Here is a 15959-nt window from a genome sequence, read left to right as displayed (position 1 = left end):
AAAGTGAGTGAGTGGTCAGCAACCAGTGCCCTGACCTTCGCCAGAGACAGAGGCAGCTTCAGGACAAAGCTGTGGAACAGACACTAGGCCCCAGGGAGCCAGCTGGTAGCCAAATAACACAGCAGAATTTATTGTGTTTTAAGAAAGACTACAAAAAGGTAGAAAACAGCTCGGGCTCTCTAGACTACCACACGCTTTGACACTTTCACCACCACGGGGAAGAGGGCCTGGCTGCCTGGGGCCCAAGGTGGCACCAGCCACCAGCAGAGTGGGGGGCCAGTCCCCTTAGCCGCTGCACTTGGAGCACACAAAATAGTGATTTTTTTTTTATACAATAAGGTCAGGATCTTTTTTTTGTTTTTTGTTTTTTTGTTTTTGCCATAAACATCTATCTCACATGTTGAAAACACTGAAAAAATTGGAACGAATAAGGCCATGATGGTTGGAAAAACCCCAACAGCTACCGACTCTGAGTGGATATCGCTCACAAATCGCACAATAGTTATGTGGTTTAGAGAGGGTTAGATCATTACATTACAAAAGCACAGATCTCTGAAAACTAGAATAGCTAAGAAGGTTTCATGACAAACCAGCATCTTAGAGGGCAGCTGTTGTGGGGGTGGGGGTGAGGGTGATCTTTATGAGTGAGTGCTACCCAGGACCCTGCCTGCCTACCTGCTCCAGGGGAGGCTGGCCACACTTGGGAGGAGGCACCTTGGCCTTCTCTCCCTGAGCTGGGGTAGGCCGGCAGCTCTCCAGGCAGTGTCAGTCTAGCACTGGTCTTTGGAAGCTGGGAGGGAACAAGGAGGCCTCTCCTGCCCATTCCCTCCCATCAGCTGTCTTTCCCCTGCCCTTGGGGAGGGAGAGGGTCCTGCCACAACTCCAGGCCTGGGTGGGATAGGGCAGAGGAAGGGTACTGAGGTGGAGATACAGCCTGTGAAGGAGGGCTTCTCCCAAGGCTTGATGGAGGCCTGCAATGCTCCCTCACAGCAGAGGGTGCTGGGTTTGGGGTCAGGGGAGGAGACTGATGGGCAGGGCCCTGACCCACAAGCCCTCACCTAAAGCAGTGCCTGGAACTGCTTTAATTGCACTTAAACCAAGAAGGGAAGCAAGGAGGACTGGGGGGAGGATTCTGGGTGGCGACAGGGACCTCTGCACTTTAGCAAGCATTCTTGCAAAGAGCAACAACCCCTCCCCCCCACCCATACTACCTGTGTCTGAGGTGGCAGCTCAATACCCCCTTACACCCCAAGTAGCCTGGGGTGGAGGCAGGGGGCAAGCCACTGTGCAAAGCCAGAGCTTGGAGTCAGTTCCAGGGAGTAGAAGAGGGTAAGGGGAACCTGGGAGCCACCATGCCCACAAGGCAGACAGCCCCCTTGGGTCAGGCTTGGCACAGCCCTGGGCCTGTGCGGGTGGCCAGGGGAAGAGAAGATGCTCCACTCTCCGTCCTGCTCCGGGCCGTGCCCACTGCCCTGGGGAGCCTGCCACCAGCCAGGACGCTCAGTTTGTTCCTTAAGGCACGTCTTTTGTCTTTTGTGTCAGTGTTTGCAGTATTGAGGAGCCAGCTCCCCTCCCTCCCTCCCCCCCAAAATCCTTCCAGTGCAGCCAAGTGGTTCTTGCCCTGGGATTGTGCTGCCACCCACCCCCTGTACCCTGCAGGGGCAAACAAAGGCCACAGGAAGGGGCGGATTTGCAGGGGTGAGGGGGTGCAGAGGCAATGCCTTCCCTGCCTTGAGGAGCTCTCCTGCTCCCCCCTCAGTAGCTAGGGGGTGCATCCTACCCCACAATGGGGGCCAGAGCAAAAACACCAAGTCCCATGAGCTACAGAGAAGCCTAGAGTCTGGCTGGGACTTTGGTGTCTGGTAGGGGAAGGAGAGTAGGGGTGGAGGGTAGAAGGCTGGTGAGTCCAAGCTTTTCCTTTGCTGGAAGCCTGGGCTCATGGGATTCCCACAGTTACAAGGTGGGTTTGGGGTAGGTGGCCCCTGAAACAGCCCTTGCCCTGCCCTCTGAGGGCCAGAGTCCTGGGGAGCCCCAGCAAGTAGCCAGGGCTTTTAGCTTGAGGGCAGGGCCTGCACGAAGATGCCCCGTCCTTCAGTCCTCGCCAGCTTGGCAGGAGGCTCCAGGGACTCTGAGCTGAGGGCAGTTGACTCACTGGAGTTGAGAGAGATCTCTTGGGGCAGTTCATCTTCACTCTCCTCCTCTTCTTCCTCCTCTTCATCTGAGTTCATGGAGGGGTCTGAGTTCAGGACTTGATCTAGACAGGGGGTTCCTCCCCACGCCCACTCCTTTCCAATGGGGCTGGAAAACCCAGGCCCTTTGCCCACCCTGCCCCACAGCTGGTGCCCAAACAAGGTGGGGGACCCAGGCATCCAAGGCCCCAGGAGGAGCTGAGGTGGGAGAGGCCCTTCCTACCTTTGTCAGGATCCAGGGGGTTCAGGGAACTGGCCAGGTTGGCAAACTGTACAGGGGAGAGCAGGCCCGGGAGAGCAGGCCCAGGGGAGTGGTTAGGCCAGGTAGGCTGCCTCCTTTTGTCCCTTCCCCCCATCTTCCCCAGTTTACCGCCTGTACCCACCTCGCCCATGACAGCGATGGGGGTCTCTCCCTTGGCCTGGGCCACTCGGTGCTCAATCAGGTAGTACATGTACTCATCATACAAGAGACGGATCAGGTGAAATGAGCCGAAGCTGGCCGCACTGCGCAGGGTCAGGTCCCGGATGACCATGGAGCTGAAGGAAGAGGAGGCAGACCTGGGGTTGGTGGGCTGAGCCAGGCTGCCCCCTCTCCCTGTTCATCAGGCACCACCCACCTGTAGAAAGACCACTTGAGAAGGAAGAGCTTGGCAGCCTTGGGAAAGCTGGCACTGCCCTGATAGGGCTTGAGCACTTGGCTCACCACGCCATCCAGCCAGCCTGCCCACTGCTCCAGCGAGTTCTGCTGCTGAAGCGTCACCTTGAAGTCCTGCTCCAGGCGCTGCACGACACGGTCCTCACAGCGGCATACCCATGAGGCCTGCTCCTAGGGTGGAGGAGGCAGGGGAAATGGCCACAGATGGGGCTGTGACTTGCCCAAAGTCACAGCTAATAAAGAGGCTGACCCTGGCCCTGAGTCTACATCCACAAGTGGTTTCTTCCTTGCATCATGCCACTATGTCATCCCCAGACACCCTTGAAGTGGGGGCAGGAGACAGGATGGTCAGGACAGGACTGCCCAGGACACTCCCACCCCTTGCCCCAGGGTGGCCTCAGCTGTTTTCAGGGGCTTTGAGTACCTGCACATTGGCAAAGTCAACGCGGTTGAGGTCGCTGAGCATCTGGTTGATTTGGGCCGTGTTCTGAAGCACGGCCCGGGCTGCCTGGGCCAGGTGATTGAGGGAGGTATAGCGCCGAAGTGTTTGTGCAAAAGCACTGGCTGCAGCCACCTGTAGGCAGAGCCCTTTCATGCCCATGTTTCCACCGTCCCCTGTCCTCACCCAGACGGGCCCTAGAAAAGTCCAGCCTGTGCAGAGACCCTTCAAGGCCATTTAGGCCAACCTCCTTAAACAGTGGAGAACTGTGGACCAGAGAGGAGAGGTGACCTCACAGGGTCCCAAGACCTAGTGCTAAATTATCTGGAGGTATTGAGATTTTCTAACATGACTTATTTTACAGAGGAGTAAAGCTAGGTGGCACAGTGGATAGAGAGAGCAGTATACCAGGCCTGGATTCAGGAAGATGTTAGTCCAAATATGGCTTCAGACACTAGCTATGTGACCCTAGGCAAGTCACTTAGTCCCATTTGTCTCAGTTACCTTATCTATAAAATGAGCTGGAGAAGGAAATGGGGTTTTGCCAAGAAAACCCAAATGGGGTCATAAAGGTTCAATGGACACCACTAAAAACAAATGAACAACAAACAAAAATGGGCTCACAGAAGAGTTATCCCACAGGTTGTGAACATGTCGCAGAGCCTGGGTTTGAATCCATGTCTCTGGCTGCATACAAATCCATAGTTCTCTCACTTCCCTCCTCTCGCCTTGGAACACTGCAATAACCTCACTAGCCTGTCCCCTATCATTTTTCCTGCCAGTCTCCTCTAAGTAGGTGGGGCTCCCTATTATTTCTGGGGCCAAATCTAACTTCCTGAGTCTGGCATTTATGGGTTCCATTGGGTCTGGGAATCAGTTCAAATTGCAATTCTACATGTTACCTGTATGACTGTGACTGGGTCCCTTTCTCTAGGACTACCTCCTCTTCTATAAAATAAAGGAATTGGACTAGATGATCTGTAAGACCCCCTCTAATACTAAGTCCCACAAGCCTCTGGTTTGGGGTTCAGGGATGGAGAGGAACCAAAGCGGGTCAAGAATCTCCATTTCCCTCACCTTCACCCGAACCATCTCTTCAGGGATGTTCATCATGGCATTGGTGAGCCAGCTCTCTAGGCTCTTGGCAAAATTCCGAATTGCTTGTGTCAAGGCACCTAAGGAGAACAGACAGGCAGCGAGGTTGGAGGGATGGTAAGCAGGCGCCTGCCTGGGCTGGCTGTCCCCAAGCATGCCCTACTCACTGGGGATGGGCCGCAGCACATCGGGGATAAGGATCTCCACCAGGCCCTGGTACAGCAGGTTGTCACAGTCCTTGGTCCACTTGAGCACAGGCTCATACTTGGAGAGGAGCACCAGGCTGCTCTTGGGCAGCCGCTTCTCTGCTTCATCGTGGCTGTACAGACATGCACACGCACATGTGCACGCGCACACGGACAGAGACAGGCATACAGACACAGATAAGGTACGACATGTATACAGGGATAGCCACAGAAACGTGCAGATACGCAATGTACAGACAGGAATAGAGACAGTTACACCCGGACAGAAGTGAGGGCCCCTTCCTCAGGGTTCCCTTGCTAGGGCTGCCTGGGGCTCCCTGCCATACTCACACAGCCAGGGGGGTGGCCTCGCTGGGCTGATTGAGGTTGTACCTCCAGAAAGTCTTCCACAGGGTCTCTACCAGCGTAAACTGTAGGTTAATCATGACATCCACAATGGCCTGGCAAGGAGGGAAGAGAGTGACCCAGACTGAACAGGGTGAGAGACAGAGAAAGAGTGAGCCTCCCCCCAAGGTTCCTGCCGACTCTCGGCCTGGCTCCATACCTCACAATGCTCCCGGTACAGGACCTGGAAGGCCTTGATGTCTTCGGGCCCAATCCCCTCAGGTAGCACCTTGCCCTGGAGATCCAGCTCAGTGAATTCTGGCAGGCTCCTTGAGGCATCTATGGGGGTAGAAAGGAGCCAGGATGGACCAGAGGGATATAGTATTTCTAAGAAGGGACTTTAGAAATCATCTAATTTCAATATGTCATTTTAGAGCTGAGAGAACTGATGCCCAGGGCCACTGAATGAGATGGCCAAAGTCACATGCTAACCATAGCAGGGCCAGGCCTAGAGCACAGGCTTTCAGGGTCTCCATCCAGAGCTTTGCAGGTCTCAGGGCCTCCCTAGATTCTCCCATGCCCTGCCCATCCTCCTAGAGAGGTTGCATGGGAACAGGTCCTTACCCAAGAACTGCTGGTACTGCTGGACTTGGGCACTGATGTCAGACAGGCCTGCTGCCTGCTGCTGTCCTACTGCCACACCGTTGGTCATACCCTCCATCTTCTGGATTGGTTTAAGTCTAGGGAGGCAGGGGAAGGAAGGAGAGAGCCCAGGTTGAGAAGATGTCTTCCCTCCCTAGTGCTCTGCCAGCCAGAGACCCTAAGCCAGCCAGCAGAGCATCTCTACCTCTGCTTCTGAGAGAAGGGCTGGCCCCGCATGGCCATATGTTGCTGGTCCTCCATCAGGCGTAGCAGTGGAGAGTTGGCTTTGATACGCAGGCCATAGTAATGGTATTTGGAGTTCCCCCTAGAAAGGAGAGCCGGAAAAAAAAGAGGAAAGTGAGAGATGGGGTGGTTCAGGCTAGGGCTGTCCCCAGTATTACCTTGGAGGGATTCATTCGCTCATTTGAACAATGTTTATTTGTTGCCTGTTATTTGCAGAGTATGTAGTGTGTTTAGTACAAAGTTTGGAGAAGAAATAGTCCTCGTGAAGCTCACAGTCTAGTAGAGAGACTGTGCTAAGACCATTAGAATGGACATCATGTGATAAATGCACTAGAGCATATAAAAAAAGTATTCTGGGAAATTCCAAGGGCTTGGGGAGGTGAAGATGTGGGAAACAGTGAGTTCATTCTGCTTTTTAACTGAAGGACCCCAGGCCCAGGTGATACCATGTGGGCCTCCCTCCATCTGGTCATGCATTCTAGCCTCTGCTCTGCCATTTGTTATCTGAGAGTTGCCCAGGGCACAGTGAGAGGTTAAATGACTTGGCCAAGATCTCAGGTGTCAGAAGTGGACCTTCCTGATTCTGAGCTGACTCTATCTATTAAATGATGTGAACTCTTTTTAATGAGAGAGAGAGAGAGAGAGAGAGAGAGAGAGAGAGAGAGAGAGAGAGAGAGAGAGAGAGAGAAAGTGTGTATATGTGTGTGTGTGTGTGTGTGTGTGTGTGTGTGAATCTACCTCACAGTAAATATGGTTGGGAGGGAGGTTTCAAAGAAAGAACTAAGGATATCACTAAAAAGTGACCTACCACCTAAGAGGACCAGATAAAGAGAAGAAATTCTTCACTTGCCTGGATGTAGGTGAGGCTTTGTCTTAATAATTACTATTTCTGGGCCAGCTCTGGCTCTAAGCAGGTCAAGTTATAGGAAGAAAGGAGGGAGGGTCCCAGTGAGTCTGAGGGCTCTGTTCTAGGAGTGAGCATCCCCGAGGTTAGGGGGGGCAGGAGCAACACCCCAAGATATCAGGCAGGCATACCTCGTGCCAAGTCGGCGAGTGCGGAGGCCCATGAAAACAGAGCGAATGAGCTTGCCAAAAGAGGCAGCATTGACGGGCTCTAGCTTCTGCTCCTGGCAGTGCAGGAGGTAGTGGCAATAGAGGGTGCTGCGGGGCAAGCTTACCCCCTCAGCCGTCTCATAGTTATCCAGCAGCCACTGGACCTAGGGGGAAGAGAAGTTGGGGGGGGAGAAGAAAGGGAACCAACCCAGGGGCCAGCCCCCACCTAGGTTAAGATCCTAGCTCAACATTCCTGTATGGAAAGGAGGTCCCAGAGCTAAAGCTTCTTGGTGCCTTCTGCTTGGTCTCAGTGGACAGGCACCAGTGCAGATGCCCCTGGGCAGGGGATATGAAATGTCCTTAGCTGCACCTCCCCACCCCCCCATTCTGATCCTTTTGGCCAGTATCCCTCACCTGGGCAGTCACTACCCAGGGTAGTCACTAGAGGGCAGGAGACAGAACTGGGTTGTAGAAACTCTTCCCCAGGCTCTAGTCTTGTTTCTGCCCCAAGTGATGTTCCTCTTCCCCACCCCTTCTCTTTGGGGGAAGGGCACAGGGGCACTTACAGTGGCTGGTGAGGCACGGGTGGTATGTGAGTACGACTGGCTGGAGCTGCCCAACATGTAGCCGCCCTGGATCACGTAGGTGCCGGCGCCGCCCCCGCCGCCCCCTCCACTGCTTGAGCCACTAGAGTTGGTGACGATCTGGCCACCCGACACATACATGGGCACTGAGCCACTACTCGCCACAGCCTGTGAGGTGGCAGGTGTGCTGACCTGCGCGGTTGTGCCCTGGGACTCATAGTAGCTGGTGCCCGCATTCTGGGTGTATAGTGGTGTCTCTGTGTAGGGGTAGGTACCTGAGCGGCTGTAAGGGAAGCAGGGAACAAGAAGGGCTGGGTGGCCATTTCTGTGGCAGAGCTGATGGGAATTCCCAGAACTATTTCTGGGAGGGGCTCAGATAGTCAGTGTCACAAGCCATGAGGGCGGCTGTCCCAAGAGTCAGTGTTTTCTTCTGCCTTAGAGGGGACGCTCAGTGTCTAAGAGCTTCTCCCACCAGTGCTGCCCAATTGCTTTGGTCCAATTGGGGCCCAAGCTGAATGTCACGCTTCCCCTTGAAATGGCACTGAAAAGCTAACAGGGAAGCTTGGGGAAGATTCTTTACAATATTACAACTTCTATCACGGCCCAGTCATCTTCCTAGTCACTCTAGGCTCAGAGTAGGTCTTCTCGACTCTATCTCCCCATCCTGTAGAACCAATCAGTTGTCAAGGCCTGATTTCTTTCCTCCTTTCCATTCTCACAGTCCTACATTTCCCACCTGAATTCTTGTCTCCTTGATGAAAACCTTCCCACTTCAAGCCTTTCCCCTCCATCTTACCACAATGAAATTCCCTGAAGCCCAGCTCTGATGCCATTCCTCCCCAGGTCAAAAGTGCCCATAGCTCTACAGGAGCCTGATTTCAACAATCTGGTCTCACTCCTTTGGGGCCAGGAGGCTGGGTCTCTCCTACAATGCCAGATTCCCCTCTCCCCCACCCAAGATGCCCTCCTTCCCTCTTGTGGCCCATTTGAACCCTAGTCACCTCCTCTGTGACCACAATTAACCTGACTGTCCCCACTCTCTGCTGGCCAGAACTGTTCTGATTAGGTGGCCTTCAGCAGCTCCTGCCTATAGAAATGATCCTGTGATGGCTAGAGGCCAGCCGGGCCTGTGAAGGTTTCACCCATCTACAGTGCAGGCAGCCCTGCTTGCTTCTGGAGTTGGGGCATCAGGGGAGCCAGGATGAAGGATGGGATCTGCTCCCAGATGTACTCACATGGTGCTGGCTGTGTAGCTGGCATCACCGCCCTCCACATACTGCACCTGGCCAGGGTACACATGCTGCACAGGCACCTGCTGGAGCTGTTGCACCTGGGGCAAGAGACCAAAGGTTATGGGGAGGCCTCGAACCTGGGCTGGAGCTGGAGAGGAGGCTACAAAAGGGCAGGGACCCCTGGGCCTGGGCTGTTCTCCGGCTTCTGACTGGTCCAGGGCCGAGTTTCTAAAGGCCAGGGAAGCCAGGCATCTTCCTGAAAGAACTTGGCTCTCCTGGACCCTCAGAGCCCAGCAAGGCGGGAGGGCTGGCTGGTGCCCAACAAGAATCTGTTCCAGCTCTGGCCCCCCAGAACTCTTGTTCAGAATAAAGTCAGGTCGGGGGCTGGAAGCCCGAGTGCGAGTGTGGGGGAGCCGGGGGGAGCCCGGGGAGGGGGCAGGAGAGGGGCCCAGGCCAAGGGAACAGCCCTCTAGAGGCGGGCCCTGGGGCAGGCTCTGGGCAGGAGGAGGCAGCCCCGCCCCGCCCCCTTCTCCCCACCTACTTTCAGGGCTGTGGCTGCAGTGCCGAACACTAGCACCTGGGGGACTCTCTGGATCCTGACTCTCTGGTCGGGGCTGGCCCGGGAGGAGAGCCCCGGCAGGGGCTCGATCACCACTTTCTGCTGGGGCAGGAGCAGCTGCTGGGGGAGCACGCGCACCAGCTCCACCCACTGCTCGGAGCCCGGCTCGGCCGCTGCCGCCGCCGCCGCTGCCGCCGCTGCCGCCGGCAGGTAATGGAGCCGGGGCTCCGGGCTGCCGCTGCCTAACTGCGGGGCCTCGCTACTGCACTCTAACAACAGGGGCGCCTCTCCGGCCCGCTCGCCCGGCTCGGCCCGCACCCCGGGCGGCTCTGCTGCTGGCTCCTGCTGCTCTCCCTTCCTAGCGGGGAACTGACTGCCTGAGCACTGGAGGACAAACAGAGACACTGGCCCATCACCCGCGGCCCGGCAGGGGGCGGGGCGGGACCTCCCACCGGCCCGGGGAGCTGGCTGGGGGTGGGGGTGGCGGGAGAGCGGGGTTTGCTGGGGGCGGGTCTCCGCTAGGAAAGTGGGGAGGCAGGGGGTGACGGCCTGGAGGGATCTAGGGGGCATCGGGCTCAGCCCCCTCACTCTGAGGCCTTGGTGCCCAGAAAACTGCCATCCAGGTCACAGCTGGGGCAGGGAAAACTTCAGAGGGGTGGAAGGAAAAAGAAGAGTCAGTGGCCCAGAAAGCACAGACCTCTTGGGTGACGTGGACCGGTTGCAACCCTTGCACTGTCAGCTGCTGCACTGAGCCTGATTTGGATGTCTGCGGAGCAGTCTGTACCACAGATCTCTAGGGGGGACACAGATCACCCAAAGTTACTGAAAAGAGCTGGGACACTGCTTGTTCTTACAAGGAGTGAGCCAGTGTGGGGCAAGTGGAAGGGCAATGGCCTGGTGATCTCGTTCTTGGGGCTGGCCATTCTGATAGACCTGTTTTCAAGCTGTGTGGCCTTGGGTAAATCACTGAACTTGAGAACCAGAAAGGATGAGGATCTGAGGCCCAAAGAGGCTGGAGAACTTGCCCAAGGTCTCACAGGGAGTTGGCAAAGGGAAGACTTGGAGTCTGGGGTTCCACTACAAATCTCATACAGGGTCAGTGCTAGTTGGATGCTAACATGGTTATAGATCTCAGCCTGTTTCGGGGCCTTTGGAGGTGGAACTTCCCGGGCGCCTCCCTGCTCGGGTACCTCTTGTGGGGCAGGGACCGCCTGGACGCTGTGCACCTGGAGCTGCTGCACGGAGCCAGCTTTGCTGGTGGAGCTGTTCCCCTGTCCTGGTGAACGCTGTCAGGAGAGAAGCCAGGACAGGCTTAGACACACAGCAGGGATGGCCAGGATGGGTCCCGGGTAGGCTTTTTCTTAGGACTCCCTCCCAGCAGCTCCCCTTATCTGCTGAAGGGCAGACTGTAGTGGAAAGAGAAGTCCTGAACTTTTTGTCTGCTTCCCAGCCCTGGCTGGCTCTCTCGTAAAAAGGTGTCCCTAGAAAAGGCTGCCCCCAAACCTCTCTTCAAAGGAGTCCTCTAAAGTCCTACTCAGTATTTCTCAGGCCAGCTCCTGGGACTTGTCCTCAGCCACTCAACAGCCCTGGCCTGGCACTGAAATGCTGGGATGGAGCAGACGGATGTTGTTAGAAGGATAATTACAAGACAGCAAAGGGAGGTTGAAATCTTGTCTTCTCCTTGCAGGGCTTTTACTCTAGGGCATCCAGGAATACAGCTTGGTTCTCTTATGGGCACCAGTCTGGGGGGGAGGGGTGGGTTGGGTGGTGGAGTGATGCCCTCTGAGTGGCCTAGGCCCTTACTTCCAATGCCTTAGTTTATAAAGCCCCCCAGGTCTTACCTGTCCTCTACTCCAAGACTGGAGAATCCCTGTAAATCCTGGAGTGAGGGTCGGCATGGGAACTTGCTTTGAGCTCTAAAGTGAAGCTGGCTCTGGGGAATGAGACTGAGGGGGGTGGGGTGGGGTTCAAACAACACACAGCAACCCAGCAGGGAGGAAATGCAATATCCAGCCTCCCAGGCTCTAAGCCTGGGCTCTGCTAAAGCTGGGGCTGGGCTAAGACATCCTCTGTGCCCTGATAAAAAGCCTTTGCTGCTAACCTTGGCGGGAGGCCACCCTGACCTCATTAAATGTCACCTGCAGAAGCCTGGGTCTGAGAGCCGGAGGCAAGGGAAGAGAGAGGTGCAGAGAAACAGTTGAAAGACAGAAAGATGGCCAAAATGGGCAGGAGAGCTGGGAGTTGCACTTACCTCTGGGGGGGAGTGCGCCTGCTGGACACTATGGACAGTGAGCGAGGCTGGGCCCCCTTTGCTGGCCTGAGCTGAGCTCTGCACCACAAGTCGCTGCATGAGGAATGCTTGTGATTAGGAGGAGCATGACCCAATCCCAGAGATCCCAGGGGCTAGCCTTTTACAGTCAAGGCGAATTAGAGTTAGAAGGATCTTCTGAGACCATTCAATCCAACCCCATCATTGTGCAGTGAGAAATCCAAGACCCAGTGGGGGGAATGGGGAACTATGCCGCAAACCCCAGTTGTTTGGCTCAAAGTTCATTGCTTTCCCCACTACTTTAAGCTTCTTGGGAGTCTGTTTCTTAAACCCTTACCTTCTATCTTAGAATGGATATTAAGTATCAGTTCCCAGGCAGAAGTACAGTAAGGGCTAGGCAGAGGGGGTAAGTGACTTGTCTTAAATATCTGAGGCCACATTTGAACCCAGGGCCTCCCATCTCCAGGCCTGGCTCTCTATCCATTAGCTACCTGTTGGGGGCCTATTTCCAGCATGCTTGCCATGTGGCTAGAAGAGCTGTTTGGCAGTGGGATTCATTTTTATTAGCTCACCCTGATGGGTGGGAAGTATGGATTTGCCCCCATAGTCCATGCTTTATGCCCCAGGCTGGTGGAGTTGGGTTCTATGTAAACCCTGAAGGTTTCTCTGTAATGGAGGCCTGATGGAGGGAACCAGGGCAAGACCAGGAATCTCCCTTCTTTCCATGGTTTCTGAGCTGTCTCTCACTCCTGTTGCACTTGCTTTGATTTAAGATCTCTGGGTAGAATTGGTAACCTCCTTTCTGTAGAGTACGCAAAGAGAAGCCTGGGCCTCTGGATTGGAGTCAGAGGAATCCTAATCTCAGAGGCTTGCTACTCAAGAGGCAGCCAAGTAGAATGAGAAAAAGCCTCGATTTCCCTTAACCTTCAGAGGGTTCTGAGGACTTTTTAGAGCTCAAAGAGTCTTCAGGATCACCTAGTCCAATCCTCATCCACAGGTGAAAAAGCCAAGACCCAGAAAAGGGAAGGGACTTTGCTGAGGTGACAGTAGGTAAGCAGTAAAGGGGGATTGGAACCCAGGATGTCTGCCTCCTAAGCTAGTTCTCTGAGCATCAGGGCGTGAGGATCTCTAAGGTCCTTTCTAGTGCTAGATGTTATGATCCAAGGAGGTTTCAGGTGACTGCCTCAAGACTACACTAACGTGGGAATAGAGACACAGGGATCTTGACTCCCAGGGCTAGTGTTTCTTCCCCGAGACCAGGATCTTCTGGAGAGGTAAAAAACCAGACTAACTAGTGTAGCTCTTCCCAGTGGAGATCCCTGACCAAAAGGATAGCCAACAGTCTAGCAGCTCTGATTTCCCTGATTAGAAATAGACAGGACCTGGGCAGTCCAGAAAATATTTCAGTGGGCAGGCAACAGGGAGATATGTTAGTAAAGGAGATGTTACTGTCCCCTTGGGGGAATCTCAGGGTTTTCATGGCTAGAGATGGTGGGACCTGTGAGGTCCCAGAAAAGATGATATTCACCCCTTGGGCAGGTCAGCCTTACCTGCTGGGGCACTTGGATGCTGGTAAGCTGCAGAGGGGACACAGCACCAGGCTTGGCCTGCACACTTGCCTGGACCAGCAGCCGCTGTTGGAACAAAGCCCAGTGAGGTGAAGGGGGGCTGGCCCTGACCCCCAAAACTGTGGGATAAGGGAAGGGGAGGATGGAAAGAAAGCTGAGCAGAATGGAGCAAAGCATCTTGATAAGAGAAGGCAAACAGATGGCTCCGGCAGATGGTGAGGGGCAGAGCTAAAGGACAGCCGTGGGGGAGGGAGCAGAGAAGGCACAGTGCAGCAGTCCACATTCATCTCTAAGGGGGTGAAAGACTCAAACCCCCAATGGCTGGAGATAGCCTCTCTTGGACCCAGGAACCCTTACCTTGGGAGCCCCATACCTGCGGTGTGGCCTGGACCTGTTGGACCACCTGTGTTGGCACTCCAGACTGGCTGGCAGTGGAGCCTGGGCTGGCTTCTGAGACGGTATCACTGGCCCTCATGGCCCCTTCTGTAGGGAGGAAGGGGGCAGGATCAGGCACCCTGTGCAGCAAGCACTGTCCTTAGGGTGCTAGGAGGCAGCAGCTTAGGACCTGGGCTTAGTTTGAGGGTCTGAGGAAGTCTAAAGTGCTAGTAAGAGGACAGAGATATTTGGGGATAGATGTGAGTAGCACCAGCACTCCAGGAGGGTCTACACTTACTGCTATAGATTGTCTTTCTGAATGTGGCTGGGATCACCTCCCAGGTCAACTGCATGTGTGTGGAACCTGTAGGAATGGAGTGGTTGTGTGGACAGCAATGGAATCTAGGACCCCTAAGGCTCAGCTCAACTATCCCCTCTGTTGACTCTTCCACCTAGCTTCATTTCCAGGGGAAAGCTGTGGCTAGCTGTGGCTGTGTGGTGTTGTGACTAGCATGAAAGAAGGATTCTAAATAAAGTCTAGTGAGACATGGGCAAAGAGAGAGAGAAGGCTGGAGGGAAGCCTAAAGAGAATCAGAGCAATGAAGGTCTCATGAGACAAATTCTTGAACTTATTGGCTCTGAAGGAAAACAGGAGCTTGAGGCTCAAACTCCAATGCCCTTCCCCTCTCCCTTTACACCAGGCCCCAGCAACCTCTCCTTTAATGGAGGATGGCTAGCTCAGAAGCTCTGAATGCCAGAGGTGGAAGGTCATTAGTCTAAACTCTGAGCAAGAATTTTCTCTACAAGGAATGACAAAAATCACTCAATCTCCAATCTGAAAGACCTCCAGTGATGAGGAACTCACACTACGTCCTGAGGAAGTAAAATTCATTTTTAGACAAGTGTTAGTAAATTTGGGGGACATTTTAAGTTTTTCCTTTTATACTGTTAACATAAACCCAGCAACTTCCCTATAGTACTTCCCCTCCTAATTATGTCCCCCAGGGTCAAGCAGAACAAATCTAAGCCATCTTCTATACAATTACTCTTTAAATTTAAATAATGAAATATAAGCCATTATGTCCTTACTCAGTCTTCCCTTTTCTAGGTTTGATAATTATTTACAGGGGGCAGCAAAAAGTGGCTTAGTGGATTGAGAGCCAGGCCTAGAGATGGGAGGTCCTGGGTTCAAATTTGACCTCAGATACTTCCTAGTTGTATGGCCCTGGGCAAGTCACTTAACCCCCACTGCCTAGCCCAGCATTGGTGAAATATTGGCACTTATGCCCAGCCAGCTCTCAGGGAGCTGCTCCATTCCCCACCTCTTCCCAGAACCCAAGGACATTTTTGCATGCCCCACCCCTCTTCTGTCCAGCTGTCCAAAGCTCCCTCCATCCGCTCTCTTGGGTAAAATTGGGAGGAAGAGGGGGCTCACAAACATTTAAAATTTGCCCCTGGGTACTCGAACTCAAAAACATTCCCCAATACTGGCCTAGCCCCTTATCACTTTTCTGCCTTGGAATTAATATACAGTACTGATTCTAAGATGGAAGGTAAGGGTTAAAAATTTTATTTTCTCATATAATCTAATCTGCAGTCTTCTTATTCTATCTTTCTCCTGAATGTTCTCGACATCCATCACTATACTTGTTCCCCTGACTAGGCTGATTTGAATTTTTACCACATCTGCTTCAGAGACCCCATGGAAAGGCAGGAGGGTGAGACCTTCCTTGACCCAAGATAGAAACAAGTGTGCATGTAGACTTTTTCTCTGACTAGGATGGAGATTTGCTGGGGGGTGTACCTTTGGTCTCACTTCCAAAGGGAGCACAATTTACTAATGATTCTCACTATGCTCATTAGGGCACTCTGAAGACTAGCTTCTCTATTTTGCATGTGAAAAAACAGAAGGCAACAGATCTATGTATGCTATCCCCTCCTCTCAAAATCCTTTGTTTAGGCCATCTCTCTCCCAACCTCCTTTCCATTCAATCTCACCCAACTCCCTTCTACAGTCCTTCAGTGGGCAGTGTGCATCTCAGCACAAAGGGGTGGGGAGAGGGGGTACTCACGATGGCTGGGAGCTGTGAAGAGGCAATCATAGAACATGATGCAGCCCAGGGATGGCCTGCCTGGCCAGCTCCTGGTGACGCCTCTCTGCAGGAGCAGGTGGGAACAAGGGCAGCTTTTATACCAGCAGCCTTGGTGAACTAATCCCCTCCAGTTTGCTCCAAAGCTCCTGTGGGCTCTCTCTGAATAAACACCCCCTCATGGTAGGTACAAAACAAGGAGGGGCCTCTGCAGAACACGAAGAGGTCAGCACCTGGGCTGGGGAGATGCTATCAGGAAGGAGGCCAAGTTTCGTGCAGTCTCTATGAGGTGAGGAACAGGAGGAGGGGCCCTCCCCCCCCCCCAACCCTCTGAACAAGTCCTGTGGGATGCCTTAAAAGGCATCTGTCCCCACGTGCTGATGGCACTTCTGGCCCCAACTACTTCAGGGAAATAAGCTAGAATCCACAGCGAAGA

At 54.0% G+C, this 15959-nt stretch overlaps 1 protein-coding gene and 1 non-coding gene across 12 annotated transcripts in view; both read right to left on the bottom strand.

The window, feature by feature from the left end:
• Window positions 1–103: 103 nt before the first annotated feature.
• Window positions 104–15959, bottom strand: part of RFX1 (regulatory factor X1) — a 35173-nt gene continuing 19317 nt past the window's right edge. For 2 of the 11 annotated variants that reach the window (XM_056822605.1, XM_056822604.1), the window contains 20 exons: window positions 13432–13541; window positions 13041–13124; window positions 11473–11565; window positions 10340–10507; window positions 9919–10014; window positions 9204–9605; window positions 8666–8760; window positions 7413–7713; window positions 6829–7010; window positions 5756–5875; window positions 5533–5648; window positions 5129–5247; window positions 4915–5024; window positions 4546–4697; window positions 4361–4458; window positions 3269–3418; window positions 2807–3015; window positions 2573–2726; window positions 2413–2458; window positions 104–2218 (listed from right to left, as the gene is read on the bottom strand). In XM_056822605.1, coding sequence (XP_056678583.1) covers window positions 2052–2218; window positions 2413–2458; window positions 2573–2726; window positions 2807–3015; window positions 3269–3418; window positions 4361–4458; window positions 4546–4697; window positions 4915–5024; window positions 5129–5247; window positions 5533–5648; window positions 5756–5875; window positions 6829–7010; window positions 7413–7713; window positions 8666–8760; window positions 9204–9605; window positions 9919–10014; window positions 10340–10507; window positions 11473–11565; window positions 13041–13124; window positions 13432–13541 — 2972 coding nt within the window. In that variant the 3' untranslated portion in view covers window positions 104–2051. The remainder of the gene's footprint in view (window positions 2219–2412; window positions 2459–2572; window positions 2727–2806; window positions 3016–3268; window positions 3419–4360; window positions 4459–4545; window positions 4698–4914; window positions 5025–5128; window positions 5248–5532; window positions 5649–5755; window positions 5876–6828; window positions 7011–7412; window positions 7714–8665; window positions 8761–9203; window positions 9606–9918; window positions 10015–10339; window positions 10508–11472; window positions 11566–13040; window positions 13125–13431; window positions 13542–15959) is intronic. The other 9 variants (XM_056822606.1, XM_056822610.1, XM_056822607.1 and 6 more) reach the window with 9 other exon arrangements.
• Window positions 2727–2788, bottom strand: MIR12342 (microRNA mir-12342). Its single transcript, NR_162891.1, has one exon. It is a non-coding gene; the product is annotated as a microRNA mir-12342 (primary transcript).

The sequence above is a fragment of the Monodelphis domestica genome, chromosome 3 (assembly GCF_027887165.1).
Source record: "Monodelphis domestica isolate mMonDom1 chromosome 3, mMonDom1.pri, whole genome shotgun sequence".
Lineage (NCBI taxonomy): Eukaryota > Metazoa > Chordata > Mammalia > Didelphimorphia > Didelphidae > Monodelphis > Monodelphis domestica.
Note: the sequence above shows the minus strand (reverse complement) of the source record. Positions and strands in the feature narration are given on the sequence as shown.